The sequence below is a fragment of the Mirounga leonina genome, unplaced genomic scaffold, assembly GCF_011800145.1.
Source record: "Mirounga leonina isolate KUSES-001 unplaced genomic scaffold, KU_Mleo_1.0 Mir_152, whole genome shotgun sequence".
NCBI lineage: Eukaryota > Metazoa > Chordata > Mammalia > Carnivora > Phocidae > Mirounga > Mirounga leonina.
This window is the reverse complement of record NW_023270380.1, coordinates 4,082,281-4,098,763: the sequence shown is the minus strand read 5'-3', so window position 1 is coordinate 4,098,763 and position 16,483 is coordinate 4,082,281. Positions and strand designations below refer to the sequence as shown.

General features: G+C 40.5%; 1 protein-coding gene across 1 annotated transcript in view; it reads left to right on the top strand.

Moving 5' to 3' along the window:
* PCNX2 (pecanex 2) overlaps window positions 1-16,483 on the top strand; it is a 305,854-nt gene that overhangs the window by 24,929 nt on the left and 264,442 nt on the right. Inside the window, exons 2-5 of the mRNA XM_035008472.1 lie at window positions 3,828-4,033; window positions 4,629-4,749; window positions 5,432-5,468; window positions 11,955-13,253. Coding sequence (XP_034864363.1) covers window positions 3,828-4,033; window positions 4,629-4,749; window positions 5,432-5,468; window positions 11,955-13,253 — 1,663 coding nt within the window. The remainder of the gene's footprint in view (window positions 1-3,827; window positions 4,034-4,628; window positions 4,750-5,431; window positions 5,469-11,954; window positions 13,254-16,483) is intronic.

Sequence of the window (16,483 nt, the reverse complement as noted above, 5' to 3'; positions counted from 1 at the left end):
CGTGCAGATATATTTGTAATTGCTTAATTGGTAACAGCATGTTGTTTTTTTCATGAAATTTTGTCAGAAAAAGTTTGGTAAAATGAGTTATTATACCACTAGTTATCTTAATAATGTGTCAGGGAACAACATACAGCTTTTCTGTGGCCAAGGATATAATTTTGAAAAAATATTGCCTCCTATTATTAATTAGAATGTGTTAAAATGATAAGTTTATGGAAACAAAAAAAATGTGATTTCCCTGAAACCTCTATTCAAAATCTGAATATACCTAATATGGGGGTGTGTCTGGAATCTGTGATATAAATTAAAAGAGAGCTAAAAGCTGCTCATTCCTGACATATTTCTTCCTAAATCCTCCTCCTCTCCTTGCATTCATACTTATAAGGACAGAAAATCCTAGGAGCTGGGGATCGTTTGTTGACTGAGCATGATGATGTCAGCAGTAAAATGACCTTGAAAGTAATTTTCAGTGATGTCCCTGGAAATGTACAATTGGAGAAGCCTGAGCAGAGCTTAAGTACATAACATTAAAAAGGGGATATTTGGGAGGATTCTAGATTCTGTTTGCAGGGTCTTCTGAAGGGAGAGGTTTTAAAGGAGATCAGGGAGTTTTGGGAGGAATAATGTGCCATCTCTAGCATGTTGTAAAACTTTTTCCTCTCTCCCTGGAAATTTTCAGTAAAATCGCTGTCTTTTGCTATGGCCTGGTGAGGTCTATGGGCTTTTGGGGATGTGACAAAGTGCCAGTGGTCCTTTATAAAGGAGACAAGAGCCTTTTCTCACCTGGTTGCAAACTAGATACTAAACCTCATTGTAATTTCTTGCCTTCTCTTTTTTTGTTTTTAAATTTATTTTATTTATATCTACCTTTTTTTTAATTATGTTATGTTAATCACCATACATTACATCACTAGTTTTTGATGTAGTGTTCCATGATTCATTGTTTGCGTATAACACCCAGTGCTCCATGCAGAACGTGCCCTCTTTAATACCCATCACCAGGCTAACCCATCCTCTCACCCTCCTCGCCTATAGAACCCTCATTTTTTTTTTTCAGAGTCCATCGTCTCTCATGGTTCATCTCCCCCTCCGATTTCCCCCGCTTCATTCTTCCCCTCCTGCTATCTTCATCTTCTTCCTTTTTTTTTCTTAACATATATTGCATTATTTATTTCAGAGGTACAGGTCTGTGATTCAGCAGTCTTGCACAATTCACAGCGCTCACCATAGCACATACCCTCCCCCGTGTCTATCACCCAGCCACCCCATCCCTCCCACCCCACCCCCCACTCCAGCAACCCTCAGTTTGTTTCCTGAGAGTAAGAATTCCTCATATCAGTGAGGTCATATGATACATTTCTTTCTCTGATTATTTTACTCAGCATAACACCCTCCAGTTCCATCCATGTTGTCTTGCCTTCTCTTAATTTCAACACTACCAAGCTGGTGCTACCTCCATATTTATGAGGGTAAACTGAAAAGTAATACCTCTTCTTATTGTAGCAAGTCAGTTTCTTTCCAAATGAATTATCCCAATATCCATATTTAATCTTTCCTCTCTCACCTTCCCTTGCATTCTCTTCCCAATACCTGAGGGTTTTTCCCCCATTTATTTCTAATATAATTTGAATGGAAGCTTTCTCATGGAAATGGAACCCCCCAGTATTGTGTGAATCAGTGCTAGCTGCCACAGCAGGCAACCCCCAAATCTCAGAGGTTTAATGAATCGAAGGATTATTTCTCACTTCTAGGACATGTCTGTCTCAGGTCTGTAAGGGCCTTGTTCCAGTGTCACCCAGGTACCCAGGCTGAAGGAAGCTCTGTCCTCTTGCAGATAGAATATCTTAAAAATACAGCCTCTGATATTGCCAACTAAAGAGAAGAATGAGATGGAGGAGGCACCTAGCTCATAATTGTCTAGGCTTAGAAGTGACACCAGCCACTTCTCCTCATAGTCCACTGGCCAAAAGTAGTCATATGACCCCAGCCTGACTGCAAGGGAAGCTGGGAAATGCATGGGGCCACATGGAATATTTAGTGAGTACGAATTCTCTCTGTGGCCCCCGCTAATCAGTGTACTATGAATCCCAAGTTACATTATAATTTAAACAACTTTTATAATCTAAACAACTTTTGAATATAATTTGTGTATGATAGGATGCTAATCTATTCTCTGGACATTTGCTGGGTTTTATTCTTCCTTTATCAGTTTCTTCAAACTCACTCTCTAGCTTTAGCCTGTAATTTTTAGACCCAAAATATATAGACATGTTAAGAAAAAGTGTTGGGGACTATTAGTGGCCCCATCACTCTTTCTCTTTTAATTCCTCTCTGTATTGCTTGAAGTTCATCACAGCTTCTCCTCAGGAGGTATGTGTGTCAATGGGAAACTTATCTGCTTCCAGGTAGGGAACCTGACTTTATTTCTCGATCTCTCTCATATCTATCTATCTATCTATCTATCTATCTATCTATCTATCTATCTATCTATCTATCTATCATCTATCTATCTATCATCTATCATCTATCTATTTGTTTTATTTAATCAATCTTTCATTCACTTATTTATTAATTTATATATATATATATTTTTTTTTTATTAATTTATATTTCTTAGTGGACCTTTTTCCCATGAAGTCAAAGCAAGTCAGTGATGGTGAAAATTCTTCACTCCAGCTTTTACTTGTTGGTGACAGTTTTCCTTTTCCTTTATTCTTTTTGTTTGGCCATGTTGTTTTTGGAGTGGTCTTACCTAGATGATAGATTATCATGGGACCATGGTGGGTTGTGCAGGGGCTGCATGGGAGCAGACTTGGGCTGGGCTATGTTGTTCACAGGCCCAGCAGGTTCAGGTTGAAGGAGAGACTGCACTTATCACTGGATTTCTTGAGAACCTTTAGTGAGATGCATTGATAAAAGGGTCTTGCTTTTTATTGAGGCTGTCCTTCATATTATCTTGAGACCCTGGGATCTATTTCAATCTCCAAAGATAAGAATTTAGTTTAGGAAGGACTAGAGAACCTGCAATCGTCCATGGTCCTGGGAGAGAACTAGGAAGGTATGTGGGGGATCCTACAGAGTAGGACAGTTTCATGGATGCTAGTGATTCTTTTTGTTTCTTGAGGGGATTGGACAGAATTGAACTGACCTTCACCATGATCTCCATGGTCAGATCCTTTTACACTAATGTAACTATCTTCCTTTTAGAAGCAATGTGCCCTTTTGTGACCCCTTGCCTGCATCAAACCACTAGGGAAATACATGTCCTGATGGTGTTAACCCAACAGGAGAGCACAGAAGGAAGGAAGGAAGGAAGGAAGAAGAAAGGAAGAAAGGAAGGAAGGAGGGAGGGAGGGAGGAGATGTTACATTAACCTTTTCCCTTCCTTCTTTCTTCTGTTCTCAACAAGGCTTTTTGTGCTTTGTTGAAGGAAACAGCATCTCAAAGGCCTTTCTTCAGGCTTTGCTACAAGCATGTGTGCAGGAAGGCCAGATCAGGTTCTGGAAAAGAACCAGAAGGACATGGAGAGGCTGAATATAAAACACCTTTTGTTCTGTGGGGTTCCTGCCTGCAAATGAAATGTTGGTCATCAACTCGACTAGTACCAGAACCTGAGAAACAAGAAAGATGTTTTTAAAAAGATAAAAAAGATAGCAGCTCTTTCTTTCTCCTCGGGTATCGCAACCAGGAAAAGTTGTAAAGCCAATAAAATTTGAACTCTTGCCCAATTTGTATTCAATAAATAGTCCAACAATGCTTTCAGATTTAAAACAAAAGATCGTCCTGCAAACGAATGAATTTTTTCTTTCTTTTCTCTTCTTTAGGCTTTTCCTCCAAATGCTATCACTGCATTTTTTTACTGCAGTTCAGTGACTATATTCTTCACAATAATCAAATTGGTCAGTTATCGCCTACACCTCATGTTTGATAAAGGAGAATTAATTCAGCAGAGGCCCTCTGGAAAGAAAGAAAAGCCAAATAAAGACAAAGAGGCCAACAAGGAACATATAACTAATCACAAAATTCCAAGGTAACATTTCTATTAATGTGTCAGTTCATAATTTAAATGTTTTAGTTTTGGTTAAATTTTTTTTTCATTTATTAGTTGCTTACGAAAACACACCAGTATAGGCAGACACTAATATGTGCATTTTTCTTCTCTTGAAACATACACTTAAGCATAAAATCGATACTGATAATCAAGATGGTTTAACTATTCATTTGACCTTATATTGTGCTCTGGAATTCATTTGCATTAGGCTTAACACAGCCAAATATTTGACTTCAGTGTTTTTATCTTGTCATCTAAGTGCTTAGTGCATGCCAGAGTATTTTCAGAAAGAACATTTGTGTTTGTTAATATAGAAGTAATACACTGCACAGACTGAAAAACTAAAAGTGATTCGTGAGTGTCACTGTCACTATTCTTGTCTTTATTTCTGATAGTTCCTTTAGAAAGCATGCCTTATTTTAAAAGAACATTTATTATTCTCCCTTAAATACAAAATTTGTGTACCATGAATATTACAAAACAGATTCTAGGAAAAGGAGTTGGTTAAGGACTAATACAAAGTCATAGTTCTATTTGATAATATCACCGCTCTTGTGTTTCTTCTGTGCATTAGCAATAACAGGCAGATTAACAATGGCAAAAAGGAAGAGCCTCATCGAAGCCTCTCCACGCCTCCACTCCGCTGCAGCTCCCGAGGGCAAAGCATAAACTTTCATCACTCATCTGGGCCACTGGTCAGTGTGGGTTTTTCTGTTTCATGCTGTTCTTGTCGCATAGTGTTGATCATGCCTAAAACGGGAGCGTGCAAGGGTAGCAGTTCTAGTTGTTGCTACTGCCCTTGTGCTGGTGGTGTGCCACATCTTAGAGTGTGGAAGGGACCTCAGGGGAGCCCTTGGACCATGATATAAACACCCAGTCAGGTGCTGGACACACCGCCCCGGCCTACCCCCGCTGGGCCTGCCACCCTGGCCCGAAGAACCTATCAGTAGACCTTGACCTCCTTCTCCCCTCTCCTGTCATTCATTGTCTTCCCCTGGAATCAACTGCACCACTCCACATTAAATCACAGCTGTCCCTTGGGAAGTCAATAAACCCCTTTGCTCTAGATGAGCCTTACTGGGCTTTATTCGCGGTCATGCACGGTAGCACATTCTTCTCTCTCCTTTTTACTTTCTTAATTATCAAACGCCTTTTATCACAGTACAGTGGTCTTGCTTGGTTATCTGCACTTACCTATATTCTGTATTCGTTTTTGCTATCCATTTTATTAGAGGCTTACGCAGAGTGGACACTGTATAGTCTCTTCCCCACGTGCCATTGGGAAAACGAGTAGCTTGCCACTCCGTGCCTGCTGACTGCCTGGAAATGGGCACTGAGCTGAGTCACATATTGATTTTTGTTCTTCCATTTGTTTAGGAGTTGCCGGCACAGGAAACAGTGGAAGATCTCAAAGGTAGAGTGTTTCTTATCACCATTTAATAATTGATCACAGCATTATCTTCAGTGAAGTGAAAAAGAACTTTTGGAAAACAGAATGCCAGTGAATTAATTCAAAATAAGAACCGTACCTAAGACTGCATAGTTTTATTTCAACTTCGTTTCTTCAACTCTTAATTTTAATTATTTCTCATCAGATTTTGTACACTGCGCCTACTTTTAAATTGAATGTTTTATCGAATCCTATGTCATTTTCCTTTCTCCAGTTTGTGCTTATTTCATGTGGCTCAGAATGGCAGATAAAAAACTGGATTAATTCACCATTGGCATACAAACTTCTTATCTTAGTACTTGCATTGAAAAATGACAGAGGAAATGATATTGCATTCCGTATACCGCATCTCCTTCAAGTTGCCAATTTTGTTTCTGGGAACTTTCTTTTAAGCCCCCAGATTTTTATTTTCCATTTTCACAAAGATTTCGTTTTATTATCTTTTGATTGCCTTCAGAAGACTCAGAAAAGAGTTTTTGGAGACCTGAATTAACTACTTCCTTTCTCTGCATTTTTATTTTTTTGTAGTGCTACTGTAAAGAGAAATGTATGCTTTATTTAAATTTTGAAAGTAGTGTACAATTTTATCTTCAGGAAAACAGCTGAAATTAGCTCTTGGGTCTGAAAACCTAAAATGAAGTTTCTTTTGTCATCACTCAGCTAATTTCCCTGACAATAATGTGTAAAGGATTATTCACATTCTTTTTTCTGTATTACTACTATTGAAAAGAAGTGAACTTTAGCTAGGTTTCAGCTATTTTAGTTACCCACAAAGTTTCATAACACACACACACACACACGTTGTTTTGTCATATTAGACTACTTATTCCAGATCAAGCTATTAACAGTATTACTCTACATCCTTTCAATGTCTGTTCTGGGCTTTTGACTTCACCATTCCAATTGAAACAATTCCTTCCTTCCTTCCTTCCTTGTACTAGGAATTACAGTAGAGGCTCTGCATATATCATTTCATTCTGAGTCATAACAAGTCAACTGTACAGGGTGGCATTTAGTCCCACAACTGACTGCTAAGTCCAATGTTTTTTCAACAACACTGCACTGGAGCAATTTTTTTTCCTTAGACCAATCTCATAATACACCATCCTAGTATTCAGTTCTTTTCGTTGTTAAAAGGCACAATGGTGTTCTTCTTTAAACAGGTCTACTGAGATATAATTCAGATGCCATACAATTCACCCATTCAAAGTATATAATTCAATAACTTTTAGCATATTCACAGAGTTGTATATCCATCATCACAATCAATTTCAGAATATTTTCATTACCTGGAAAAAAAACCCCAGACTGCTTAGCCATACTCCTCAATCTCCCCGTCTTCTCCAGCCCCGGGCAACCACTAATGTACTTTCTGTCTCTATGGATTTGTCCATTCTGGACATTTCATATAATGTGTGATCTCTTGTGACTGGCTCCCTTCAATTAGCATAATGTTTTCAAGGTTTATATATGTTGTAGCTTGTATCAGTGCTTCACTTCACTTCATTGCCAAATAATATTCTGTTAAATGACTGTACCATGTTTTATTTATCTATTCATCAGTTGATGAACTTTGGGTTCTTTGCACTTTTTTTTGCTATTATAAATAATGCTTCAGTGAACATTCATTGTGCAAGTTTTTGTGTGGACATGTGTTTTCATTTTCTTGACTATATACCTAAGAATGGCATTGCTGGATCATGTAGTAACTCTGTTTTACCATTTGAGGATCTACCAGACTGTTTTAGAAGGCAGGTGCATCATTTTACATTCCTATCATCAATATATGAAGATCACAATTTCTCCATGTCTTTGATGATACTTGTTATTGACTATTTGTTCGAATATAGCCATTCCAGTGGGTGTGAAATGGTATCTCACTGTGACTTTGATTTGCATGAAATTAGTCACTTTTCTAATGACTAATGATATTGATGTTTCATCATCATCATTATCTTTAGAGAAATGTCTATTCAAGTATTTTGCCCAGTTTTTAATCAGGTTGTAATTTAATTGGTGAGTTGTAAGAGTTCTTTATATATTTTTGATACAAGTCCCTGATCAGATATATTTGCAAATATTTTCTCCCACTCTGTGGTTTGTCTTGTCACTTTCTTATTGGGGTCCTTTAAAGTATAAAAGTTTTTAATTTTCATGAAGTCCACTTTATCGTTTTTTGTTATTGTAGTTGCTTGGGCTTTTGGTGCCATATATAAGAAACCATTGCTGAATGTGAGGTCATAAAGATTTATCCCTATGTTTTATTCTAAGAGTTTTATAGTGTTAATTCTTATAATCAGGTCTATGATCCATTTTGAATTAATTTTTGTGAATGATGTGGGGTCGGGCTTCAACTTAATTCTTTTGCATAATGTTTAGGATCATTTATTGAACAGACTATTTCCCTGCCCCCCCCCCATCAACTTGTCGTGGCATCCTATTGAAAATCAATTGACCATACAATAAGGGTTTATTTTTGAACTTTCAATTCTGTTCTTTTGGTCTATATATCTACCATTATGCCATCATCATACCATATTGATTGCAGTTGCTGTGTAATAAGTTTTGAAATTGGGAACTGTGAGTCCTCTAACTTATTTTAGCTATCCTGGGTCTTGTACATTTCCATGTGAACTATCAATTTCTTAAAAAAAATCTGGGATATTATAAGGATTGTATTAAATCTGTAGAAAAATTTGGGGAGAATTGCCATCTTAACAATATTACGTTTTCCAATCCATGAACTTGGGATGTCTTTCCATTTATTTGGATCTTTGAATTCTTTTGACGATGTTCTGTAGTCTTCAGTGCACAAGTCTTGTACTCTTGTTAAATTTATTCCTAAGTATTTTATTTTTTTTAGATGCTGTTATAACTGGGATTGTATTCTTAATTTCATTTTAGCTTGTGTATTGCTAGTGTATGGAAATAGAATTGATTTTTGCACATTGATTTTCTATTGTACAAACTTCCTGGATGTTTATTAGTTCTAAGTTTTTTTAGTGAATTCCTTAGGATTTTCTATGTACAGAATGATTATCATCTGTGAATAGAAATCTTTTGCTTTTCCCTTTCTAATCTAGTTGCCTTTTATTTCTTTTTCTTGACTAATTGCCCTGTGTACAATTTCCAGTACAATGTTTATTGAATGTTGTAAGAGTGGATATCATTGTCTGTTTCTGATCTTATGGGAAAAGCATTCAGTCTTTCACCATTACATATGATGTTAGTTTTCGAGTGTTTCATAAATAGCCTCTATCAGGTTGAGAAAATTCTCTTCTATCTCAGTTTGTTGAATATTTTTGTCATGAGAGGGTACTGGATTTTGTCAGAGGCTTTTCTGCATCTAGTGACATAATCATATAGTTTTGCCATAGTGTCTTTCTTGACATATATATATTTTTAGTAATATAGTATGTTTTTACAGTTAAAGTGTCAAGGATAGAAAACAAATGACTACATTTGGTTAGATTTCATTGCTAAGCAATATCTTGGTGGAGTCATTTGGGGCAACTATTTTTCTTGGTTTTCCAGGTAGGAAATTCATTATTGCATTTTTACTTAGGGTTAAGCAGGTACTGAGGTGTGACGTGCTAATGTATTCACAAAAGACCCACTTATAGGCCACAGTATGACTTTATTCATGTATATGCAGTAAGTTGTAGTTGACCAACTTTCTTCTCTTGGCTTTCTTTTCTTGGCTTTTTACATTTTCCTGATTGTCTTCCCTCTCAGTGTCCTTTGATTGATCCTCCTCTGTTGTTTGACATATAAAAGCTGGAGTATCCTTGGTCTTGGTCTTGGGCCCCTTTCTCTTCTCTAGATATTAGGTCTCCATTGGCGATCTCATATCTAGCTTTAAATACCATCTATGTGATGATGGTGAGTAAATCTGTTTCTCCAGTTTTGACCTCTGTCTGGACTTCAGTCTCATGCATCCAGCTGCTTACACCTATTTCCTCCTGGATAAGATGTCTGATAGTCATATTAAATGGATCCCACTTGATCTCTCCATTGCTGTCTCTAAATCTGTACTTCCTCTGGGTTTCTCCTTATCAATAAACAGTCCCAGCACCAATCCCATTATCAAAGCTTTAAAATCAAGGAGTTTTCCTTGGTTTGTCTTTCCCTCACTACCTTTAGCTTTAATTCATCAGCAAGTTCTGTCGATTTTACTCCAAAACATATTTCAAATTTGTCTATTTCTCTCCATGTCCACCACTACTGCCCTAGTCCAAAACACCATTATTCATCAACTGCAACAGCTTCTTCCCTGGTCTCTCTTCTTCCGTTTTTTTTTTTTTTTTTTCTTTATGAAGAAGAGGTCTTGTAGTGCCCTTCTGTTCTTCCAATTTTGTCATACTTCACCACAGTCTACCCCTCATGCAGTAGGCAGGGTTATTTTTAACAACCTAATTCAGATCATGTGCTCCTTTGAAAAACTCCTGCTGGGTTCACATTATTCTTAGAATAAAATCCAAGCTCCACACTGCTGGCCTTGTTGATCTCTCTTGCTCTCATTCTCCCTTTGCTTTTTCTACTCCAGTTTCACGGACTTTCTTTCTCTTCCCCAAACATGCCAAGTGAGTTCCCATCACAGGGTCTTTGCATTAAGTCCTTATTTGTTTTAAAACCTGGGGTGCTCTTTCTTCTCATCTTTATGTCAGGAAATGGTCCTATTGGCTTATTAATCTGTACAATCATAATTGTGTGGTGTGGGAGGTAATGAAGCAATAAAAATGCATTATGAATGTGTTCTATAGACCCAACCCAATACCTTGTTCCTGAGGCCCTGCCTGGTGGTTTGGATTTCTCATGCAATATTCTCAGCAAATGCACTTGATATTGGTCAGTCAAGGACAACCTCTTTGATGAGACAATATTCAAGTTGAGATCTGAATGGCAAAGTAAAGGAGGCATACACATAGAGAGAGAGGCCATGTGAGGGAGTAGAGGAGGGTCAGATCAAGACTCAGAGGATCTGGGCTCTACACTCAGCTCCATCAGTAGCGTGGTAAACTTGGACAAGTTTCTTGACCCTTCTGTTCTTCTATTTCCATGAATAGGTATCTACTCTGTATAGTTGGAAAACCTGCATAGGGTTGCTACAAAGTAAAATGATCTTCACTGTTATCGTCAGCTAACATTCTTGAGTGTGGATAAAATAACTGGCTGGTTTCTTTGGAGGATTCAATGAGTACGAACTATGGTTGTTTTTATAGAACTCTGTACGATCCAGTTAGGAAGATAATTTATATAAATAAAGCTATAGTTTAAAAAGTATATGGTAAGTAAAGTTTAGTTCTATAGACATTAATTGCTTAAGGAGTTCAGAAGAAAGCTTATTTCTGGTTTAGGTGATCAGGGGAAGTTACATGTTGAAGGAGGGATATGAAAAAAGCCTTGAGTGGGGTCTTCAGTGGGTGAAGAAAAAGAGCATTCCAGGTGGGAGAGCTATGTCCAGAGTTTGTACTCAATTCTTTCTACAGAGTGCGCCTGGTGGCAGAGGAGAGTAAGTAAGCCCCCAGAGAATAGTCTTCATGATAGAAGTGAATGAAAATTGAGGATATTTATTGATTGAATGACAATAAGGCTAAGCAAGAAAGAACAACGAAAAGATTACCCCAAGATTTCAAGCTTAAGAGACTTAGGGAATGGCAGGGTCATTAACAGAGGGAAGCTGGGAGAAGGACAGAGCTCACTTTCAGCCACCATCATAAGTATGTATTATTGCAGATACAATTTAGAAATGTTTTGAAAAATCTATGAACCACATTGGAAATGTGAGGTTATTATTTTCCTCAGGTCAAGGCCCCAGCAAGCCCATTGCTAAGCCCTTGGCCTGGTGCTTTCCATGTCTTTCCTTATAGATCCTCTTGAGAGCCTTAAGAGGTTGGTATAATTATTCCTATTTTACAGAGAGGAGGTTGAAGATTAGAACAGTGGTTCTCAACTGGGGGTTTCTCCCTAGGGAACATTCGATAATTTCTGAAAGCATTTTCCATTGTCATGATTGAGGACAGAGTTGCGACGGGTATCAAGTAGGTAGAGGCCAGGGATGCTGCTAAACATCTTACAGCGCGTGGGACAGCCCCCCACAGGAAAGATTTATCCGGTCCAAAATGTCAGTAGCTCCGCAGTTGAGGATCTTGGTTTAGAGGGATTAGGTAATTTGCCCAAGGTAACGCAGCTAGTAAGTAGCAGAGCCAGGACCTTTCCGATAGGGCGACCCGCCCGCCTCCCAAGGCCACACACCAGCAAAATCTAAAAGCCTGAATTATTATTTTAAATGCGGAGATTTTAAGAGCAATTTCACAGTGGAGGTGATATTTAAAAAATAAGCGTCCAGTCACGGGGTGGCCAGAGCTCCTCCTAGCTTTGTCGTTAGGAGGCCTTGTGCGGGCGCTACTCATCCAGTTCGGGAGCTAATGCAGTTCTGCTCCATTTCAGGTGTCCTTCTCTCGGAAGACCAAGCGGTAGGACCGGCGTCCTCTACCTCACCCGCTGTCAAAATGGAAAGCTCGGCTGCTTGTAGAGCGCCCGGCCGGGAAACCATGACCGCACCAGCAGTACCCACGGAGCCAGCTGTGGCAGAACCTGGAATCGGCGACACAGCGAAGGAGAGGGGAGGCCAGGCGCAGCCCCCCAAGGGCCGCCACAGATCCGAGGGCGGCTCAGTGGAGAAGGAGGCCTTGACGAAGTCGCCGCAGCTGTCCTTGTCTCAGTACGACCCACTAGAAACGGACGTTTCCTTCCAGCCCTGGGGCAGCGACAATTCCGTCCGGAGTGCGGAACCTGTGGTTTGTGCCCAGGGCTCCTTAAGGGAACAGTGGCAAAGCCAGTCAGCCGCGGACAGCCTGAGCGGCAGCGGCCCCCAGTGCAACACGGTGATCGCCAGAGCCGCGCGCCCCGCGCCCGGCGCCCCCGGGCGCGCCGACCCGCCGCCGACGCACGAAGTGGACGGCTCGGACAGTGAGGTGGCTGTCACTCTCATTGACACTTCTCAACCTGGAGACCCGCTGAGTCTGCGGGAGCCCATTAAAATCGTCATCACCATGAGCAGCGGCCCGCACTCCCTGACGGACTTGGAAAGCTCGCTCCCGCTGAAGGTGATCGGCACCGAGAGGGCCGGCTTGAAGTCCGACGCCGAGCCGGCCGCCCCGGGGGTGGCCAGTCCTCCCAGCACGCGGCAGAGAATTCCTGTCATCTCCCTTGAGCTCTCCGAGGACGCGGGAGGGGGCGCTCTGTGTCCCGAAGGCAAGGGAAGTGACGGGACCCCGGAGAGATTGACGGTGGAGGCGTCATCCAATCCGTGTTCGGGCTCTGAATCCAGGGAGGGGGGAAATGCCCCAAAGGACGGCAGTCCGTCCCCGCGAGACCGCTGTGACGCAAGGCCCCCCTTCACACCTCACGAGGTCCCCGAGTCTGAGGGGGGAAAGGAAGGCCAGGCTAACCTTGACCCGTCATCCTGTAAAACTAGCCACGAAAAGAGACACACCCGGGTTCTCAGTGTGGACAGTGGGACGGATGTCTTCCTGAGCAAAACTTCCACAGACATGATCAACGATAAAGAAAAAACAATGCCAACTTCCAAATCTGACCTAGAGGCTAAGGAAGGACAGATACCAAATGAGTCCAACTTCCTGGAATTTGTCTCCCTATTAGAATCAATCAATACGTCCAAGCTGGCGGCATCCAGCCAAAGGAGTGGCCCAGGAGAGCAGGACAAAAACAGTGGGCTTCTCGGAGGTACGATTCCACATCAGTTGTGTCGTGATGGCACAGAGAAGGCAATCCATATCCCAATGAGCTTCTGTGATTTGGTTTTGCAAATATTGGGTCACTGCTGCTTTGGTGATATTATTGGTAATTGCCAGATGTGCCAGTACTAAGCGGTGTGTTGAGCATATATTAACATTGGCTTACTCCAGCAGGAAATTGAAGGCAGAGTAGTGAATGTTTCGCTTCCCTAGGAGGCAACAATATTTATTTCCAGGGAAATGAGCAATTATATTTTATCACCATGACAAGAACTCACAGATTTCTCCCCCTTTACGGAACTGATGCATTCTGGGAAAGCTGATTGTAAAGCACATTTCTGTGAGGTGAACCCACTTTTCTGTTGAATTCCATTATGAAATCCTTGTATGCAGAACTCCCTAATTATCCCGACTTGTAAACATAATTATAACAAACACGCAGCTCCTAGTGTGTGCCAGGCACTGTCCTAAGCACTTCGTGTGTATCAACAGGGATGACTGTACATTGTGGTTTGCCCTGGAGGGTCCTCATTTACACCATTTTGCCACCACAGTTAGTAATAGCACTGCCTTTCACCCTCAGAGGTGTTCCCAGTTTGAACAATAAATTATACAGTTACTTTCATCTTAACTCATTTACTCCTCATAGAACCTTATATTATGGGTACTATTATTTCCCTTTTGCAGATGAAGCTCAGAGGTTTTCACTAACTTTCCCAAGTGAGTCTAGTAAGTCTAGGAGAAGTACCAGAACTGAGCTTTGATTCCAGGCAATCTTGATCCAGAGCCAGTGCTCCTACAAACTATATTTCCTTTATGAATGTGAGATTCATTTCTTTTCCACTTGCTTAATATCTCTGGGCTCCATATCCTCACTGGCTAAAGGATGTTACTGGACTAGAGGTTTCACAAAATCTTTTAACTTTAAATGTCCATGTTCCTGTGATTGTTGAGTACATTTCTGCCTATGTATCTGATAAAATAATGTCTGTATGGTAGGCTTGCTTGCTGGCAGTTTGATTTGCACATGCGGGCTCCTTTCCTTTGCTCCTTTCCTTTCTCTGCTACTCCCAGAATGCGTAGCACTTAGTGCCAGAACTGTCCTTTTGCCCGTGGATGTTCCCTGCTCTCTGGGACAGTCAGGGGCCCCTCTGGCTCCATGTTGGCAATGACCAGCAATCTGCTCCTTTCTTTTGCTTTTCCAGTGTCTGCCAAAAGGATTGCTGTGCTTGTCAATTGGCCCACCTTTACTTAAAAACACATTAAGTCTGGGTATTTAACTTATGTAAAGCGAATGTATTCTTCATTTTACTATGTCTCTATATCTAAGACTCTGCATATAGAGTGATAAGAACAGGGAAGAGTCAGGTAAATATTTTAACAACCCGGGCAGTACAAGAAAGCATTGGTTACTTTGGGATAAAAATCTTTCTGATACAGGATTTGGGGATTCATCTGTTTTATATAAATATTCATGCATCTAAATTAGCACTGTCCAATGCAACTTTCTGCAGTGATGGAAATAGCCCATGTCTGCTTGTCCAGTACAGTAGCCATTAGCCACAGGTAGCTGTTAAACACTTGAAATGGGGATTGTGCAGCTGAGCAACTGAATTTTTAATGTTATTAAATTTAAATAGCCCCACGTGGCTGCTGGCCACCGTATCAGACAGCGCTGATCCGTACATGTGTGTCTGCCCAGGATGCAGTGTGTATGGTGGATGGAGTATCAGCTTCGGAACCTCCGAGCCCAGGGCCAAATTTTGGTTTTGCAGTACCAGCTGGGTGAGGTTGGGCAACTTACTAAATCCATCTGAGTCACAGTTTCTTCAGAAAAGCAGGAATAACGAACAACAGGTTACAGATTTACTGTGAGGATCCAATTAGGAAAATATGTGAAAAGTTTTGCTCCTTGATCAATTTCAGCCTTTTATTCTGAATTTCCCGTCAGGCCATACGTAAGGTTTATTTTATTTGTCCACTTAAGTTTCTGCTCTTCTTGAATTTTTCAGCCAACCACATTCAATCCAAACAGTATAATTGGAAATCTAGGGGTGTGCAAAGAAATATGGATGCTATAAGGTTTTCTATGGAAAGGAACAGGCCTGCAGGTACAGCAGGGAGGGAGGAACTGGAGTGGATTATATGCCTCTTCCAGGAAAGGACAGAGGTTTTTGATTGAAGGATGAAAGAGAAGGACATAAGTCTTTTAGTTCTTGGAAGGCAAGAACGAAAGGTGGCAAATTAGATGCTGTTTCAGTGGTGCCTTATGACTTTGAGATTGATAACATCTTCTTGCTCCTCTATTACTACATAATAACTTGCTATGTGTTGTAATCTAAAAACCCATTTCAGAGTGTATTTCTAAGACAACATGACAGTGTTGAATGTTATCAGCAGCCTAGGCAATGGGCCCTTATCTTTCCCCTGCTTGATAGTGAAATAATGCTTGACCTTTACACGATTGTAAGATACATGATTTCTCAGTTCTCTCGATGGTATTCTTATATTTCCAACCCAGGTCCTTTCCGCAAAGGGCTTTATGATTATCTTCAGGCCTTGGGTATATACTAAGGTTCTAGGCTATGAAAAACCACACTCTTATCAAAAGCTTTTAAAACCGTGTTTTCATTTTGTTTTGTTTTGATACGCCTTTCTTTTACTTTGTGGGAATAAACCAAGACCACTCAAGTGAGAAGCAAAGGCTATTACTCAGAGCTTGCTACAGCAAGGGAATCGCCACTATTACCTGAGTTTTGGCAGAGACTCAAAGGCAGGCAGAGGAGTGGGAAAGCTTTGTAGTGGGGAGAGGAAAGGCTTTAGGTTTGCTCTGACCAGAGGCTGGTAAGCTAGAGGCAGGCTAATTAGAGCATCCTGTGTGATTGGTCATGGGAATATATTTGGCTTTCTCTGGTTGGAAGCAGGGACAAAAATCAGGGAAGCTCTCAGTAATTAATCAAGCCCTGGCCATTTGGGGCCAATTATTATGGGGGTTATTGTTTGGCTTTCAGGACTCTTTGCTAGAAATAATGATCTGACTTCCTACAAGTCTGACTTACACATAGCATATTGGCTTCCTGGGCTGGTTGTTGTAGATTGTCGGTCAGAGTTCTACTTTTATAGAGATCCTATTTCATATTCTGTCTCTTCTAGAATTTCTAAGAAAATAATCCTAAATGAAGGCAGAGATGCTTTTTGAAGAATTATCCAAAGTATGTA